Source organism: Anopheles merus, chromosome 3L, assembly GCF_017562075.2.
Source record: "Anopheles merus strain MAF chromosome 3L, AmerM5.1, whole genome shotgun sequence".
In the NCBI taxonomy this organism is placed as follows: domain Eukaryota; kingdom Metazoa; phylum Arthropoda; class Insecta; order Diptera; family Culicidae; genus Anopheles; species Anopheles merus.
This window is the reverse complement of record NC_054085.1, coordinates 39,849,037-39,867,063: the sequence shown is the minus strand read 5'-3', so window position 1 is coordinate 39,867,063 and position 18,027 is coordinate 39,849,037. Positions and strand designations below refer to the sequence as shown.

The following is an 18,027-nucleotide window of genomic DNA, read 5'->3' as shown; positions in this document are numbered from 1 at the left end:
TAATGATATGTATAGCAATGCATGTATTTATATTTATAGAATCTATCCCAAAAGTTTTCTAGCTCTTAATATTCTTCTAAAGTCACATAGAATAAATGATTGCCCCGACAGTCGGGAAGACATGGCGGTGTATTAGTGTCAGTTGAACTAATTGCTATGCATTCAATTTATGTGACTAAAAGCCATACTTCATAAATTTATAACATGAAAACAAGTATTGCTGCATAGAATAAGTTAAATAAGATTTTTTTGACCAATAAAAATACAAATTCCCTTATAAAATGTATTACCTACCCGGGTAGGTGGTCATAAAGATGAGGGATTGTCAAATCAGTACAATTTGCTTCAAGTTCGGTAAAAATTGCATTTTTTCCAATAAATTGAAACCGCTTAAAAGCCAGAAATATTAGAATTTTCTGCACGAATCATACCAAATAAATGATAAAGTTTATAAAAATACTAAATTAAATAAAAAACTACGGGTAATCAATAGTATATCAGCCAAAAAACGTGAAATTCGACTTACGCGGATATTCGAGTTACGCGGATTCGTCGGGAACGCTGAAACCGCGTAACTCGGGAACAGACTGTATTGTGTTTTATTATTTATTTTGTATGTTGTATAAGTGAAATAAAACAGTAAAAGTTCAAACATAACAATAATAATAATAAGTGAATTCAATCTGTACATCTATAAAGGCGATTTATTAATTTTCACAGCTTTAAACTCGATTCTAACTTTCAAGTAGTTTTAAATAGTAATCAGATGCCAATAGTCGCTTCACATAGGCCGTTCTGGCTGATAAAGAATTATAAATAATGTCTAGTATCCTAAATTATTGAGTTGTAAAAAATGCACTACAATTTTAATAACAATATTTATCTGTACCGACAAATATTGTTATTAAAATTGTAGTGCATTTTTTACAACTCAATAATTTAGGATACTAGACATTATTTATAATTCTTTATCAGAATTCAATATTATGTCTATACTTTTATATAAATCTATACTCTTTGATTTCTTTGAATCTCTAAAGTTTTGGTAGATGCTAACCCAAGCTTACGTTCAGAACTTAGGTTACAATCAGAAATGCTATCAAGCTTAGGAACACGTTCAGACAGCAAATTGTCAGGTTTTTTTTTAAGTTCTCATAATTATACTCATAATGAAACATTAATGAAAAGAACATAATATAATAATATTTAATGCAAGCCTATCAACTGCGGTTAGTAAAGGCTCAAATTATTATGCCATCAACTATTTATTTACACGTATTTTTTGTTTGTTTATTTTTATAGAGTCTTTATGCCGATTGGCCTCATTTGTCTGTTTTATTTACAAGTATGATACACGTTTTTTAGTGCTCAATTCTTTTAACAGAAATTCCTAATTGCAGATTCATAAACTCGACCTTAGGCCATGTGCCTCATGATTTTTCATATATTCGGATGCTGAACCTTTAAGTGTTTATTTTATGCTTTGTTTACTCATGCCACACTGAAAGTAATATTTGCAATATGTTATATTTAACCGATTATATTATAAACCACCCAACATAGTGGCCCGGCAAAGTACTTTTTTACACGAAGGGCTTACGCCATTTTTTGTTAATAACTCAAGCCCACGAAAATTATCATTTTCAATGTTATCGCTTATTGGCATTAAATCCATCTACTTTTTCATGCATTGATGGATACAACTATCTAAGAAGTCAAATTTGTTCAATGTATACCTCTCTTGATCGTGGGACGGTATCAACTGCCGTCATTAAGAACAATTATACAATCATTCTACAGTTTATTTCTTTATGATACAGCTTAACTCACTTTTTAAGTTAGTTATATACAATCTGCAGGAATTTATATTCCACTTCTTTTACAATATTTCACATAGCAATATATTTCGATATTAACACTTCCACTCTACCACGTAAATATTGTTAAATTTACATTTCGTAGTTATTAACGTATTTTCTTCCCAAATTAAAGCAAAAACAAATAAAACAAAAATCTACCGTACCGTTAACTAAATAACCTTGAGTTGTAAGAATGGCTTAAGTTGTAGGTTTTTATTTAAACAACATATTTGAATTATATAAGCAAACTAATGCATATATATGTTATTATTTATGTTTTTATATTTATACCTTTCTCTCGATTTTAGCAATTACTGAGTTTTTGTTTTGTTTTGAGACATTTGATACACATTTTAAGACAACCTGGATTTTAAGAAAAGAGATTAAATAAAATAAATATTATAAAGAACATCACTTTTTAATGGAAGCTTTAAAAATTTTCATGTTTCAATATGGTAACATTTGATGGAAGGATGTGGAACGAAATTAATGCATCAATGTAAAAAAGTTCTAGAGTTAGCAACAATAACAGTAAAAACAAATTACTAATTTATTAAAATAACTTCCTTTACATAAGCTTTTACTGATGCACTCAATATAGCCCAACATTGGTGATACAACACACATGTTTCGAAAAGGATTTAAAATATGTTTCGATTATTTGTTTCCATGTTAATTACGTTTATGTCGAGTTTGAACGAACTCCAAAAATGCAAGGCCGGTGTAAAATGATATACTTACATTGGGATTTATTTACGAAGGCGAAATGCCTGCATTACTTATGTTGTTGAAACGGTTCACAGTTGCAGTTGTTGCTATTGCAATTCAGGTTCTGTCTGATGCTGGAGATGGTGCAGTTGTTACTAATGTTGTAAAATAGTGATCGTATCCATAGTATTGGACGCATTTGATGTTAGAATTGTTTCTTGCAGGTCTGCGTCGGTACTGCTTCCAGTTCCAGATGATCCTGTTGACATGGCTAGTGTTCCCACGGAGTTTACATCAAATGCAACAAGATTACCAGGAGTTGCGGAAGGCGATGTTATTTGCGTCATCGTAACGGGTGCTGAAATAGGTACTACGAAAATCGATTGCGCTGGTTGATTTGAGATCATTTGCTGATTTTCAGATTGAAGATCAACGTGCGGCGAAGGATTCGTTGTTGGTGGCGAATTACATGTCGCAGGAGGACCAGAAGACACATTGACCTGCGTCGGTTTCATTTCCTCGTTTTGCTGTTTTAGAAACTTTTCTAATTCTAAAAAGTGGCGTAGCTTCAACTCCTCATGTTCGATGTGCTGCTTTTGCAATAATAGTTGTAGTTGTTGCCTTGAGTTTGGCATTAATGACAATCCGTATAAATGATTTTGAATGGCAATCAAATTATTATCGATATCGGCATTGTTAAATGTTGGCTCTGGTGAAGGTTGTGGTTGCTGTGATTGTGAACTTGTAAGAGTTTGAGATTGTAGAGGCTGTTGAGACACGATAGTATAACTAGTGCCGTCCATTAATGAAGATTGTATGTCAGCTGCAAGATAATACTATTTTAATAACATAAATAAACCAGTAAATAAACATTTTCTTACTATGTGAATTTGTTCCTATCGCAACCTCTCCTTGTATTTGCATTTGTGTGTGTGATGGATGTTGTATACTTATTCCGTGGGTAGCGTGTTGATTTTCTATCATCTGCTCTTGTGTATCTGAATCCGTTGAAGGAGATGCACTATGCAGCAGCTGCAAAGAAGTTGTTGGTGTTGTTGCTTGTTGAATGATACCCTGAGAGGAATTCGTATTGATGAAATTCGGTGCAGTTGTTTCCATGTTTGGAGTTTTTGGAAGCACTTGATTCAACATCGCTTCTAGATCATTTGTAGTAGAAACTTCACAAACAACCGTTGCCGTTTGTTGTTGGTATTGCGAAGATTTTTCATCCGTTGGAGATGAGAATGCCGTACTCGTAGGGACGTCAACAGACATCGCAGTACTGACAAGATCATGTTGCGCATTCGATGGCAATTCAACCGAAAAGGGAGATTCTTGTACGGTGTGAACCTGGAAACGCGACACTTTTCTTATCAAAGGTCTGGAATCATTCGACATATTAATAGTGGTGCTGGGTTCATCAGAAGGACTGCAAACAACCGAATGCAATTGTTGCTAAAATGTAAAAAAAACTCTTTAAATGAAGCTATTTTTAAATCTTTAAAAATTATTCAATGCTTACCGTTAAAGTATGGTGATCCGTGACCTTTGGTGATTCTGCGCAAACTGTCAGCTGTGACAACTTCAACTGCAGGGTTGTCAGATTGCTAGAACTAAAATCAAACAGATGGGATATAGTAATTCGTTTTAATTTTTTTTTATTTACTTCTACACTACGCGAAATTGAAAAAGCACTACCGTGTATTTTGGCAATAAATGTGGATTTACTTTACCGATTGAGATTTTTTTAGTTCAGAATGTTAAACTGTTACACCTTTCAGGCACATTACTTTAATATATTGATGAAATATGTTTCAATCATGCTGGAATATTTCTCAACACAGGTGCGAAATAGGAATACCACCACTGCGTGAAAACAGCTTTTTGTTATTTTTTCGGGATATCGTTTTGGTTATAATTCACTTTCAATTAGTAATCACCAAAAAAAAAACGCAAAAATCGATTTTTTTTCTGGTTAGACTACCACTGTTGAATTGATCGCGGCATCTGGCGTACAAAAAAAAAGTTTTAATTCAAAAACTAATATGGTAGAGATATGTATATTACGACAGTGAAGATGGTTCAAAAATCTTTTAAACAAATACTTGGATCGCACGATAATGAGAAAACGAACTACAGCCTCTCAAACACAACTCCGAGCAAAAAATCCAATTACGGGTTCAAATGACATATAAGCGATTCAATACAAATGCAGTGTATCAGTCAATAATAGCTTATCACAATTGTACATGATTACTATTTCCTATATTAACAATAGTGGTTTATAAAATTCTTTTTTTTTTCTTTCTTATGGCACAAAAAACCGTTGTCGTTCTAGGCCTGCCTATACCACTAACGGGCTTGGCTTTCAGTGACTTATTGTTACCCTAGTAGGATAGTCAGTACTACGTATGGGGTCAAGATACATTCGGTGGTTGAACCTATGATGGGCATGTTGTTAAGTCGTACAAGGTACAACTCTGACTGTACCACGAGACCGGCCTTTATCAAATTCTGCATTATATTAAACCATACAATAGCACAAATATCAACGTAAACAATTCTTGATAGTGAAAAAAATGTATGATTTTTTTGTATTGGTTAAGTATTTCCGATAATACAAGCATACGAAGTATTTTACTACCAAGAAAGACTGTGATTTTTTTTCTCTTTCTGGATGAAATTAAGCTCAAACTTGATGATTACCATGTGTGGCAACACTACTGATGCGATAAACGTAAAACTTTTTTTTTTAAGTTGAGCCAATGCTCTTGCAGTACGATCAAGGCGATGTGCTTTATATTGGATTATATATTTTGTAATTTAGTAAATTGAAGCTAATGGAGTGAATTTAAGTGCACAAAATGTCGGAAAATGAACTAAAACACTTAAGATTATAAAGATGAAACAGTTTGACACACAGATAGGCCTAGAAACAGTTTTAAAGTATACAAATGTTGCAAGCATGGATTGAATTACTTAAGGCTGGATTTTTGACAAACATATGGCAGTTATCAAGTGGTCAGCATGCTGTTCAGCTCTGACACCTAATGAAAAATGATTTGGTTACCCTTGTTTATTGTTTTTTTATACTTGAAAATAGATAAAAACAAACAGCAGAGGCATGATAAATCCCTTATTTGTGAACATTTGCAACAGATCGAGTATCACTTGCTATAGTTTATATTTCAAATAAATTAACGAATCATTGAACTAATTTTTACCAATGACATCTATTTTCATTCCTAGAACGTTCATCATTTACTTAAAATATATGTTTGATATGCAACAATCAATAATGTATTAAAAGTCCAACTAACTGGGCAATTTTCCAGCATAATTAAAAATATTTCATCAATATATTAAAGTAATGTGCTTCAATGGTTTGAAACAGGTTATTTTAACATTCCGAATTAAAAAATCTCAATCCGTAACGTCAATCTATAATTTTTTCTTCTTCTTCTTCTTTGGCACAACAACCGTTATCGGTCAAGACCTGTCTGTGCCACTATTTTCAGTGACTTACTATTTACACATAGCAGGATAGTCAGTCCTACGTATGAGGACACGGTCTATCCGGAGTTTGAACCCATGACAAGCATATTAAAAAATCGAACGAGTTGACGACGATACCACCAGACCGAGGAAAGCTATAACTATTGCCAAAAACATGGTAGAGCTATTTTAATTTCGCACATTGTATTTGGATGTACCTGTCTATACGATCTACACTTTCGTGGTTTGGAAGTTGTTTTTCGCAGGCAATAGAAATACTCGATTCAACGCCACTATTAGATTCTTCTGATAATTGTTGTATCGTGTTTGCCTCCAACGAATCAACGACAGCAGAGATGTTGCTTAGCTCAGCAGATGTACGTCTCGATGCGTATTGTTGAGAATGCTCAACTGATTCAACGGTAGATGATGGATCTAACGATGGTACGTTATTTTGTTGAGCAGATAGCGACACAAATTCGCCTGCCACGACTGCTGCGTAAGTTGTTCCTTCAACGACATAATCTTGGATTTTGGAAGGGACATCGCTGACTGTGACTGCGTCATTTGGTTCATCCCAAGGAACCGCGGCTGGATCCGATATGATACATTCTTCTGATTGATAAAATATCACCTGCGTTTGCTGCTGCTGCTGCAAATCCTGCGAGTGCTCAGTTTCTGTGGGTAAAGAACAAGGGACAGTATGCGGAGAAACCATCGCGGAAAGTGCTGTAGTGCTAGTTTGCGAAGATAGCCCAGTTGAAACGCTTGATTTATTCGTATTCACATGAACATGTGTTATGTTTTCCAAGCCGATCTTAAGCTGTTCCAATGTTTCCGGCATTCGATTGCTGTTAGACATCAATTCACGCAATCCTAGATCGGCAGAAACCTGTCCAGATATCAAGCCAATCTGATCTGTTGGTTTGATTTGTTGATTCTGTTGAATCAGTTGTTGTTGTTGTTGTAGCAATTGATGTTGTTGTTGTTGCAGTTGTTGTTGTTGCATCGACAATTGTTGTAGTTGCTGCTGATGTATGTGATATTGCATCTGCTGTTGCAGTTGCTGGTGTTGAACCGCAGTTGCATCGGTAATATCTGTGATTGGTTGAACATTAAAAGAATCTTGAATTTGATGATTTTCCATATCTGTCAACTGATGTTGCACGAAAACTTCTTGTTGGTGTAGTAAATTTTCGAGATTAGAAGGAATCGATTCCGCGTTTTCCATAGTTAATGACTGTTGGATTGTCATACTTTGCGTAGCATATTCAAGCGAATCATGTTGTAAGGAGTTCTCCACAGAGGTTGTTATTTGCTGCGTAGGTTCCGCCAAAGAGTTCTCTACTTCTTCTACATGTTTTAATTGCGTCTCAGTTTGCAAAGTACTAGCTATATCTGAATCCACCTCGGTTAATAACGAGTTCGTTGGATGCTCGCAATCATCTAATGCATTAGCGGTACCTGAATCCACCACAGCTAATAATGAACTCGTTGGAAGCTCGTTGTCATCTAATACACGCGGCAAAGCAACAGGTGTCACAGAAAAACGTGATAACTTTCGTTCTTTCAGTTGAGGGGTAGCCATGGGCGTTTTGTTTGGTTCGATGAGCACTGGTTCTTCTTTACATACATCAGAAAGATGCGTTGACATATCATCGACACCTTGAAGAACCATTTCATCTTTGTTACAATCTGTTTCAATACAGTTTATATTTGATTTTAATGGCTGATAAATATTTTGACTAGAAGATTTCTGTACGGGAAGATTATTGATGGCTGTAGAAAGTAAAGCACCATCAACTGGATCACTTGCTGCAGTTAGGTGTAATGGCACTGAGGTAGAATTACTCTCTTGTGAGCGTTCGTTATGATTAGCCATTATTGCATTGGTATCGTGCGCTGCAAAATATTCTTCATTTGGAATCAACTGTGTCATTAATTGACATTCGTCTGATACTACTGGTACAGTACTGGTGGTATCATGTTCACCAATGCTAGAAGTAGGATTCAAAATATCTAGGTTGCTCCCAGATGTAATAGTGTTTTCCGGCGTGTTCTCATGCGATGTGTAATCTGTACTAACAGTACTAGCTTTGCGTGAGTTTTCATCGCAACTGCTATTATTATCATTTGCACTTTCATCAGTTAGTGTGGAAACATATGTCATAATCCCCTGGTGGTTGTCATTTCTTCGATCGGCCTCACTGTTTATAAAATCTTTATCGTGAAGTAAAGGTGGCAATGTCAAATCAGCTTTATTTTCATCTCCTAGCTCTGATTTTTCTATTGATATTGCTCCAATGTTTGAGTGTGAGGATATCAATACCGCGTTAACTTGTTGTTGAGATAACGGGGAAGAAGACGTCGAGGATGATGTAGTGCTTGAAATTCCAGTACCAAGAGTTTGCCGGTCAATGATTGTTGGATCAAAGATATAGGTAAAATTTGCTGCTGTTGTCGACGTTTCATCACGCTAAAATACGATTGCGTAATTCATGTGTACAAAATACAGAAAAAAATACTGTTAACATCAGGTTTTAATTCAACTGTTTGAATAAAAAACATTGCATTCGAAGAGTTATTTTGTTATGTATAAAATAAAAAGGTAACTTTAAATATCGTGCAAAACTAATGTTATTTAGCAGCATTACTAATTATCTATAATATAAATTCTAGTTGTAGACAAAATTTGTAATTATTTCAATAAAAAAAAATCTAAATCATACAAAAATAAAACGTTATTATTGAAGTCTTCTACAAATATCTAGAACAATATAATAGCAATATTGTTACTTCTTCCAAGACCGCAGGATTAATCTTGAATCAATTTCGATTAGTCAAAATTCAATAGTTGAATCAAAGTGAGTTGATATATCAGGTGGGCTTATACAGTAAAATTTGACGTCTAAAACGAAAATAGGAAGAAACCCTGGTTTGACAGTTAGATCCATAACAAACTGGGTGCTTTGATGATTGTTCCATACACTTTTTTCTAAAAAATGATGCGCAATCTCAGAATGCGCATACCGTCAGAATTCAATAGTTGAACACTTTTTAGTCGGCATGCTTTTTATTTGAACCAAAGTCTATATAATACAGAGGTCGAGACTTCCAGAACATTTGATCAAAAAGCGTGGGAAAGTTTTGACAACTGGATGAAAAAGCTTCAATAGTTTCATCGTAGCATACATTGAGGTTTTAGTTGTTGTCTGACAAATAGGCAAAAATTATTGAATCCTTTTTGCCAGCAAGCAAGGAGAAGTGTACCAACCGAACCAAATATGATTTTATATTGAAAGTAAGGAACTTATCAGAGTGCCTGCGCATACAGTGAACCCTCTCTTATTTGACACCTCTCCAATTTGAAAAACCTCTCTTATTTGAACATTTTGCACAGTCCCTTGAATTCCAGTCCATTTTTGTTCCTCTTATTTGGAAAACCTTTGAAATCTGTATCCCTCTTACAGGGCGCGTTCGGGATAATTTTGACAGTTACAATTTTATTTATAACTCGTGATCGAGTTGGCATAGGAAAACAAGCAATACGTCACTCGACAGCTAAAAGTGTACGGAACAAGCAGCGAAAACATCCCGTGATAAAAAAATGCCAAAAAGAGTACATTGTGGAAGCGGATCACATGCATAATGATGATCCGCGCCGGACGCGACAACCGCGACATCATGCAGTGCGTGCAGTGTTCGCTGAACACGGTGAAAGCGATCCGGAGTGAGCTGTGAGAAAACAGCGACGACGACGAAGCGGTGGCAGCACGAAAACCACATTCTCAGCGGCGGGATTGCGTGCGGACCGACGCTTTCCTGGCTGACCTCTAGGCGCGCGTGATGGAAAATCCGGGGATCGGAATTCGGCCGTTGGCACGTGAGATGGGGGTGGCACCATCCACGATGAAAATGGCCCTGAATGACGAATGATGATAACGAAAGTGGCCAACGGCAGACCGTACGTGTTCCAGCAGGATTCCGCTCCGTACCATACAGCCTCCAAAACGATAAAGTGGTTGGCTGCCAATTTCAACGACTTCACCGCGACGAATGTATGGCCTCCCAGCTCCCCGGATCTTAAATCCAATGGATTATTTCGTGTCGGGCGCGGTGGAACGGGACACCAACAGAACCGCCAACTAAACCAAGGCGGAGGTCCGTTCAGGTCAGGTCCGAAAATCAGGTCCGTTTTCGCGGCCCTACTCCGCGAAACTGACGCCAGGGCTTGTTCCCGGGTGAAGACCGTAATAGAAGCCGAGGGCGGATATTTTGAATAAAATGAATAAAATACATGGTAAGCTACTATTTCTAAAACAAACAAAAAATTCCCCGATGATTAATTTTGCCATAAAAAAAAATTTCTTTCTCCGTAGGTGACTGTCAAAATTATCCCGAACGCCCTGTATTTGTGCATGGTGTTGCTATGGTTATTGAATGATGTATGCTCAAATTGGTTCAAATCAATCAAATCAAATAGGCTCAAATCAATACTAAATGTTATGTCTCTTTCTTGTTTGTATGGACCTTTCATTCACTTTCAACCTCTGTAATTTGAAAACCCCTCTTATTCGACAGTCCCATCGCCTCTCAAATAAGAGAGTTGACTGTTTATCCTTTGGTCCTGTTCAACAGACCACCGATTGATCTCAAATATCGAGTTAGTGAAAGTTAGGAGTGAGTACATAGAAAAATCATCAAAGCAACCATTGTTATGGATCTAACTGTCAAACCAGGGTTTCTTCCTATTTTCGTTTTTAGACGTCAAATTGCACTGGACAAGCCCACATGATATATCAAATCACTTTGGGAAGAACACTGTAAGCCCACCTGATATATACATTCACTTTGAGTTGAATGCTTTTTACTTGGCATGGTTTTGAGTTGAGCCCTCGAAAGTTGGCAGACAGTTCAATTCAAAGTGTATAGTTTAGATGTAGATAGTGCAGGTGTTTTTATAACGAAATTTTATAGTCACTTTTTGGCAGAACGGGTGAAATAGGTGAACTTTTCTTCGAACACGCATTCTAGCCTCTTGCCGAATACACAAACACTCTTAAACTCTTCGTTCTTTTCACTAAAACACATTCTAAAACATGTAAAATATTTTTAATTGTAAGCTATTAAAGCTTAACGATTAAAAATCCATTTTTGTATTCAAATAATACCGTCGATGAGGAGAGTAGTAGCAATGGTAGAATTTATTGTGGATATAATATATTTTTGTAATACAAGATTAAGAATGCTTCTTGATATTGGTTTTGCTATAGTGCTTTCCTCAAAAATTAGAAATATATAAATAGCATAGCTATGTTAGAATATGTCCTTACTTGATTATAACTATGTGTATGGGAAAAATGCAAAAAAACATGTAATTTTTACCTTAATCTGTCGATGAGGAGACCAACGTATACTACGTATGTGTTGCTAAGAAAAGCAAACCTTTCCTATGGACATTCATTTCACCCATTGTATCAAAAGGAGCTTTCTTTTGTTTCAGAAATTAGTTGTCATTTTACCACCTGGTCTAAATACACTTTGGTTCAATTAACAACAATGCGTCTACATGAAAAACAGGTTTTTGAAAAATTCACAAAAGTTTGTTGTATGGAAAAACGTGTCATTTAAAAAGCACATATTCAATAGTTGGTAGGAAATCGAAGTTCAACCAGTGAGATCAGACTGTATTTTGAGACATTATGGTACAATGGTACGATTTTCGATGAGATATAAAAAAAACCTTCAATTTTAGTCAAAATCAAAATCATCATTCAGTCCGAACTCACTGGTTGAACTTCGATTCCCTGCCAACTATTGAATATGTGATTTTTGGTTGGCACGTTTTTTCATACAAAAAAAAAAATTGGAATTTTTTCTCAGCAAGCCATGAGATTTTTGTGAAATTTTCAAAAACTGGTTTTTACATACAAACGCATGCTTTTTAATTGAACTGTCAGCCAACTATCGAGCGTTCAACTAAAAAGCATGCCAACTAAAAAAACGTTAAACCATTGAATTCTGACTGTATTTGCTAATCGTCGTAAGGGTGGTGGGAGCGCTCATCCAATATGATTTTATTGGACGTTGCTGACAAAATTTTATATTTTATCCGTCTCTTCCGTTTAATCCACCTTGGTCGCACGATGAGCGCTGCCACCACCCTAAATCGAGCGGGTCGTATCTCGAGGATGTTTTAACTTAAGGTCGCAAATACACGAAGCGTATAACACTGCCTCTAGACGATCCAAAAAGTATTCAACGACAATTTTGTTCTAAGGCTGGAAATAGACGAACCTAGATCGTCGCGGTACCGCGAAATTCGCGCCTTGTTTATAACAGTTGCAGAACAGTTGAGCTGTCAAACCTTCCGCGCCTTTAGTCGCACCTGCTGTTTCGCAGAGATACCCAACTTCGAAAGTAGAGTAGAGAAACGAGTTTTGTATGTTATTTTGCATAAACTATGTAAAATAAATAATGTGATTCACAAATTGATAAAAACATATTTCTTCACCAGACCTCGGATGGTTCCATACACAAACCGCGATTATCTCGCCTATCTGTAAGATTTTATACCAGAATTGACAGCTCAAATCATACGCGATTTTCGCGGTACCGCGACGATCTCGGACCGTCTATTTCCAGCCTAAAACCGAGAAGTTTTATTAGCACAAAGCGCTCGTAGAAAATTTGTCGCGGTATCAAAGTTGGTCGTCTAGAAGCAGTATAACAGTTCCGTAGAGATACCCACCATGAGCATTTCTTCGTTTCCACGGTAGCGCGTTCGAATAACATTTCATTGCTATTACTGAATTGTTATACGCGTTTCTGCGGCTGTGCCAACGCGCACCGTATATTTGCGGCCTAACGGTGATGTTGTAAATCATGTGAATAACAAAATCAATGAAACTCGGCCTCAGGTTTCAATGAGTAAAATGAACACCTTGGCGGCGAAATGAGTGTCAAATGACACCAACATGATAGCCGGATCGATCTAATTTTTTCGATCGAAAAATTGTGCTAAGGCTGACTATCTATCATTTACAAAAAAAGTAAAATACATCGAACAAAAATGACTTGGATAGAAAATGTGTACCGTAATACTAATCTGGACATCCATATAATGAGTACAGTTCGTTACAATATTTCTATCCTTATTCGAGCACTAAAATGAGTAAGAAGAGACTTTTTCCACTCATTTAATATCTATAATGAAACTTTATGAAACTTTTAGTAGTACACGTCCAAATGTTTTGCTTATGTTAAGCATATTATTTATATTTAAAAATAAAGGATAAATGCAGATTGTTGAGCTTTGTTTTTCACATTGAAAGGCTGTTTTTAGAGCATTTTGATTTGATCTTTTTTTATGATAAAGTTGATAAAGAGAGTTATCGTTATAAGGAGGTCCATTAGCATGAGCACTAAAAAGAGAAGAAAAAATCACCGCAAATCCAAGAATAATAATAAGTTTTATACCCTTCATGCTACAGGAAAATTTTTATATAAACAATACTCAAACAAATCAGGCTGATAAAAAGAAGTTTAATAAGGTTTAAAAAAGATAAAAATAGATTTAATTTTCTTAACTTACAGATCTATGTCTCTGATGTGTTTTAAAATTCGATCGCTGGCGTGTTAGAGACGCATGGCGCACCTAGTAGAGATAGATGATTGTTGTTGTTGAAATTTACAAAAAAAAAAAATACAACGATTACGCTTAAAATAATAAACTAGTCATATTAAACTAGCATAAATTTGTAACGCGTTAGCGGAACAATGGAATGAATAAGGATAAGAAATATAATTATTACATTATTAGTTTAGAATCAAATAAAAGTGATTTTTATACAATTTGTTAAGAAAGTTGCAAGAAGGGCAATTTAATTATTCGAACATTAATTATTCAAAAGTATTTTATTGAATAAGTGGTCAATAAGTTCGAATACAACTTTTCATCGTTGTGTAGCTTTGTACCATGTGCACTTAGTGTAACCAAACGTGGGAAGCTCCACGTATTCATAGAGAAAAACGTGAAAATCAATGCTGCGTACTCAAGACCAAGGCCCTGGAGAAGGTTGTGGCCTCAGCACTTCAGGAACTGTACGGGAAAGATCATTACGTCTTTCAACAGGACGGTGCTCCGGCCCACACGGCGAGTATCGTCCAAGCGTGGTGTCGAGGCAATTTGAATGATTTTTTGATAAGACTTTCTGGCCTCCCAACTCCTCCCATCTCAACACACTGGACTTTTATATATGGTCATACATGTTCGCCAAGCAGAGCGAACATAAAGCGTACACTATGGAGCAATTTAAGAAGGTTATTTCCTAGATCTGGGACGAGACGAGCTTCCATAGGAAATGACTTGAAAAAGTCTATCTTGTTTACTTATTTTTTAAACACATTTTGAAAGTGTATTCGAAATCATTGAACACCCTGTAGATTACGTGTAATTGTAGACGGATTCTTAATGGCAAATACACGCTGTACATTCGCGACTAACTGTTAACTAACCTCTGAAATAGTGCGTTAAGAGAATCCTACTCACGGGGTAACCAGATACATTCACTCTGCACTGCTCCAGTTTGTAGTTGCAATTGTTCTAAAACTGATTCTATGGCCAATTTTAGATCCAAAATCATTAAAAGAAAACAGGTTTTTTTGTGTAACGAAAAAGGCAATTTGATATAAAAAAAGCAACAGTAAGGTAATTTGTCAATTGTTGCACACTTAAGGGAACGTCCAACGTATTTCATATGTTTGAGATGGATAAAACAACAATATTCTTGTTATTTGCGTCTAGCACACATTATTATTGTTTCATAAATAATATGTATATTTTAATTTAGGGATAAAAATGATTAATAATGGCAAGAAAATCTGATTTTTAAACCTATTCAAAAATCAAATTGTTGCATACTAACAAAAACTCCAAATTCTATCATTGCACACGTTATATCCAATTATTGCACACTTTCCAATACACCGAAATAGAGAAAATGAGCCCTGAGATGGACGCTTTCTATCGAATCGTGTTTAGGACAATACGAGACGCTGTTATGTTATACGTTATACTGCAAAATAAGTAGCAAACTTGCACATCCCGTCAAACATTGCGAGGGTTGCGAGTAATATCATATGCTCCAAATCTTATGGTATTTTAAATATTATTTATATTTTATTCATTAATAATTTTTTTTTGCCGTGTTATTCGTCTAAAAGATCACTGTTTCTATTTTTGTGGATTTTTGCAAAATAAAATGTCTGAATTTAGTTATTTAGTGTGCTACAATTTGCACTGTTATACCTGATCTCGTGTTGCTATAATTATAACTGCTAAAACTAGGAGTGAAAAAACTACCAAGGCTAGCAAGCTCTTTAATGCGAGGGCTGTGGGGCTGTGAACTTGTATGGCGTGCGAGCCCTCGCACGCCCTCGCAAATCGCTGTCAATTGCATGGCGGGATGCCACCGCACGCCAATTGTAAACAAAACACTGTCAAAATGATCCCCCCGTCAAACATTGCGAGGGTTTCGAGTAGTGTCATTTGCGCAAAATCTTATGGTATTTTAAATAATGCTTGTTTTTTATTCATAATTTTTTTCCGTGGTGTTATTTGTCGAAAAAACCACTATTTCAATTTTTGTGGATTTTTTCAATATAAAATGCCAAAATTCAGGGGTATAGTATACTATAAATTGCACTGTTGTATCTGCACTCGGGGTGCTATAATTATACCTGCTAAAACTAGGGGCGAAAAAACTGCCTACCCACCATGCAATTGACAGCGATTTGCGAGGGCTCGCGAGGGCTTCCCGCCATGCAATTGACAGCGATTTGCGAGGGCGCGCGAGGGCTTGCTTGCCATACAAGTTCACCGCCCCAAAACCCTCGCATTAAAGAGCTTGCGAGCCTTGGTAGTTTTTTCACTCCTCCCGCCATGCAATTGACAGCGATTTGCGAGGGCGCTCGAGGGCTCGCACGCCACACAAGTTCACCGCCCCAGAGCCCTCGCATTAAAGAGCTTGCGAGCCTTGGTAGTTTTTTCACTCCTAGTTTTAGCAGTTATAATTATAGCACCCCGAGAGCAGGTATAACAGTGCAAATTGTAGCATACTAAACTCCTGAATTTCGACCATTTATTTTGAAAAATCCACAAAAAATTAAATAGTGATCTTTTCAACAAGTACTACCGCAAAAAAATAATCTATGAATATAAATCAAAGATTATTGAAAATAACATAAGATTTCGAGCAGATGATACCATTCGCAATCCTCGCAATGTTTGACGGGCTAGTTTTACCAGTTAAAATTATAGCACCCCAAGAGCAGGTATAACAGATCAATTTATAGCATACTTAACACCGGAATTTTGCAATTTTATTTTACAGAAATCTACAAAAATTGAAACAGTGTTCTTTACGACGAATAACATTACAAAAAAAAATAATGTATGAAAACAACATAAATATTATTTGAAATACCTTAAGATTTCGAGGAGATGATACTACTCACAACCCTCGCAATGTTTGACGGGTAGGCTCGCAAGCTCTTTAATGCGAGGTCTGGGGCTGTAAACTTGTATGGCGTGCGAGCCCTCGCAAAATGCTGTCATTTGCATGGCGGGCCATCAGGAAAACCTCATATTGTGAGACACAATTCTTAGCTATTTTGCTAAGAAATCCATTTGTTTTTATCGAAATCAGTCTAAATATTTTCGTTTGTGTTTAAAAACCGAAAAAATGCTCTTTAAAAAAATAAAATCGTGGAATATGTGGCAAAAATGCTCAATATTCAAGGAAAAATATGCTAGCTTTCATGAATGTTTTTTAAAATATGGATACACAATTTATACGCAGTGTGCAATAATTGGGTAGTGTGCAACAATTGGCAAACTATCCTATGTTGATATTCACTGGTTTATGACGTTTTATGCAACTGCTACCCATTTACATGCAAAGGGACGAAATAAACCAACGAGGTCGAAAATCTCTATAATACAACAACAACATCTACATGCATGGCATGGAGAATGCTTTGGGTTACCCCGAGAAGATGATTCGTAAACGTACTGTGACGCATAGAGCACTGTAACAATGCTGTCAGATTAAACGACGAATACGATAAAACAAGCTAAGACTTGAAATGTATTTAGCTCTATGTAAAAGTGTTCTAGTTTGAATGTGGGTACTTAAAAATAATCCAAGGTAATTATAAAAATAAAAGTTTTACAATTGAATAAGCAAACCAATTAATATAAATCCAACGTTCACTAGGAAATGATTTGTAGTAAAATGTGTACAAATTAATAAATAACATTAATAAACAAAGACACCATGGTTATGTTATAGCATTACATTTTTCAAAATAATTTAACTTTGCTAAGTATAAACATCTAAAGCATGTTCAAAGAATTTCCTTTAAAAACGTAACGTGGATATTCGAAAATTTATCTTATGTTACACACGTAAAACCAAATAATGTTAAAAAAATTGATTGAATTCACAAAAATGCCTATGCATAAGTAGAAAATGCTTATGCATATATAAATGTAGCATTTGCATATAAAATCCCTGTTATATTGTGCTGCTCATTCTTCACAACATTGACCTAACGTTTGGTTTTTAATGATACACTTTCAAAGTTAGTTGTATCAAGTGATTGACTTGGAAGATGTCGGATTAATTTTGAAGTCCATAAGAAACATGTACATACAATGGATTCGAATTGATAAACTGATCATGTAACCATCGTGAAACTACGTTTTAAAAATTTAGTTTTCTTTACCTTTTCCATGGAACGACGATAGCATTGAGAAGCAATTGGTAGTTGATTTGGATTTTCCTTTAATTGTCGTTGAATATCGCGAACCATATCAATGAAAACTGATGTCTGCGAATCGCTTAGTAAATCTTGTTTGACCTGAAATATGCCAAATTTAATCAATTGATTACTTTCATTT

The 18,027-nt window shown here is 35.7% G+C and overlaps 1 protein-coding gene across 1 annotated transcript in view; it reads right to left on the bottom strand.

Moving 5' to 3' along the window:
- Positions 1 to 1,225: 1,225 nt before the first annotated feature.
- Positions 1,226 to 18,027, bottom strand: part of LOC121599936 — a 34,628-nt gene continuing 17,826 nt past the window's right edge. Inside the window, exons 9-15 of the mRNA XM_041928089.1 lie at positions 17,853 to 17,987; positions 13,657 to 13,719; positions 6,281 to 8,538; positions 4,090 to 4,180; positions 3,449 to 4,022; positions 2,601 to 3,390; positions 1,226 to 2,222 (exon numbers count right to left, since the gene is read on the bottom strand). Of these exons, the coding sequence (XP_041784023.1) occupies positions 2,723 to 3,390; positions 3,449 to 4,022; positions 4,090 to 4,180; positions 6,281 to 8,538; positions 13,657 to 13,719; positions 17,853 to 17,987 (3,789 nt within the window). The 3' untranslated portion in view covers positions 1,226 to 2,222; positions 2,601 to 2,722. The remainder of the gene's footprint in view (positions 2,223 to 2,600; positions 3,391 to 3,448; positions 4,023 to 4,089; positions 4,181 to 6,280; positions 8,539 to 13,656; positions 13,720 to 17,852; positions 17,988 to 18,027) is intronic.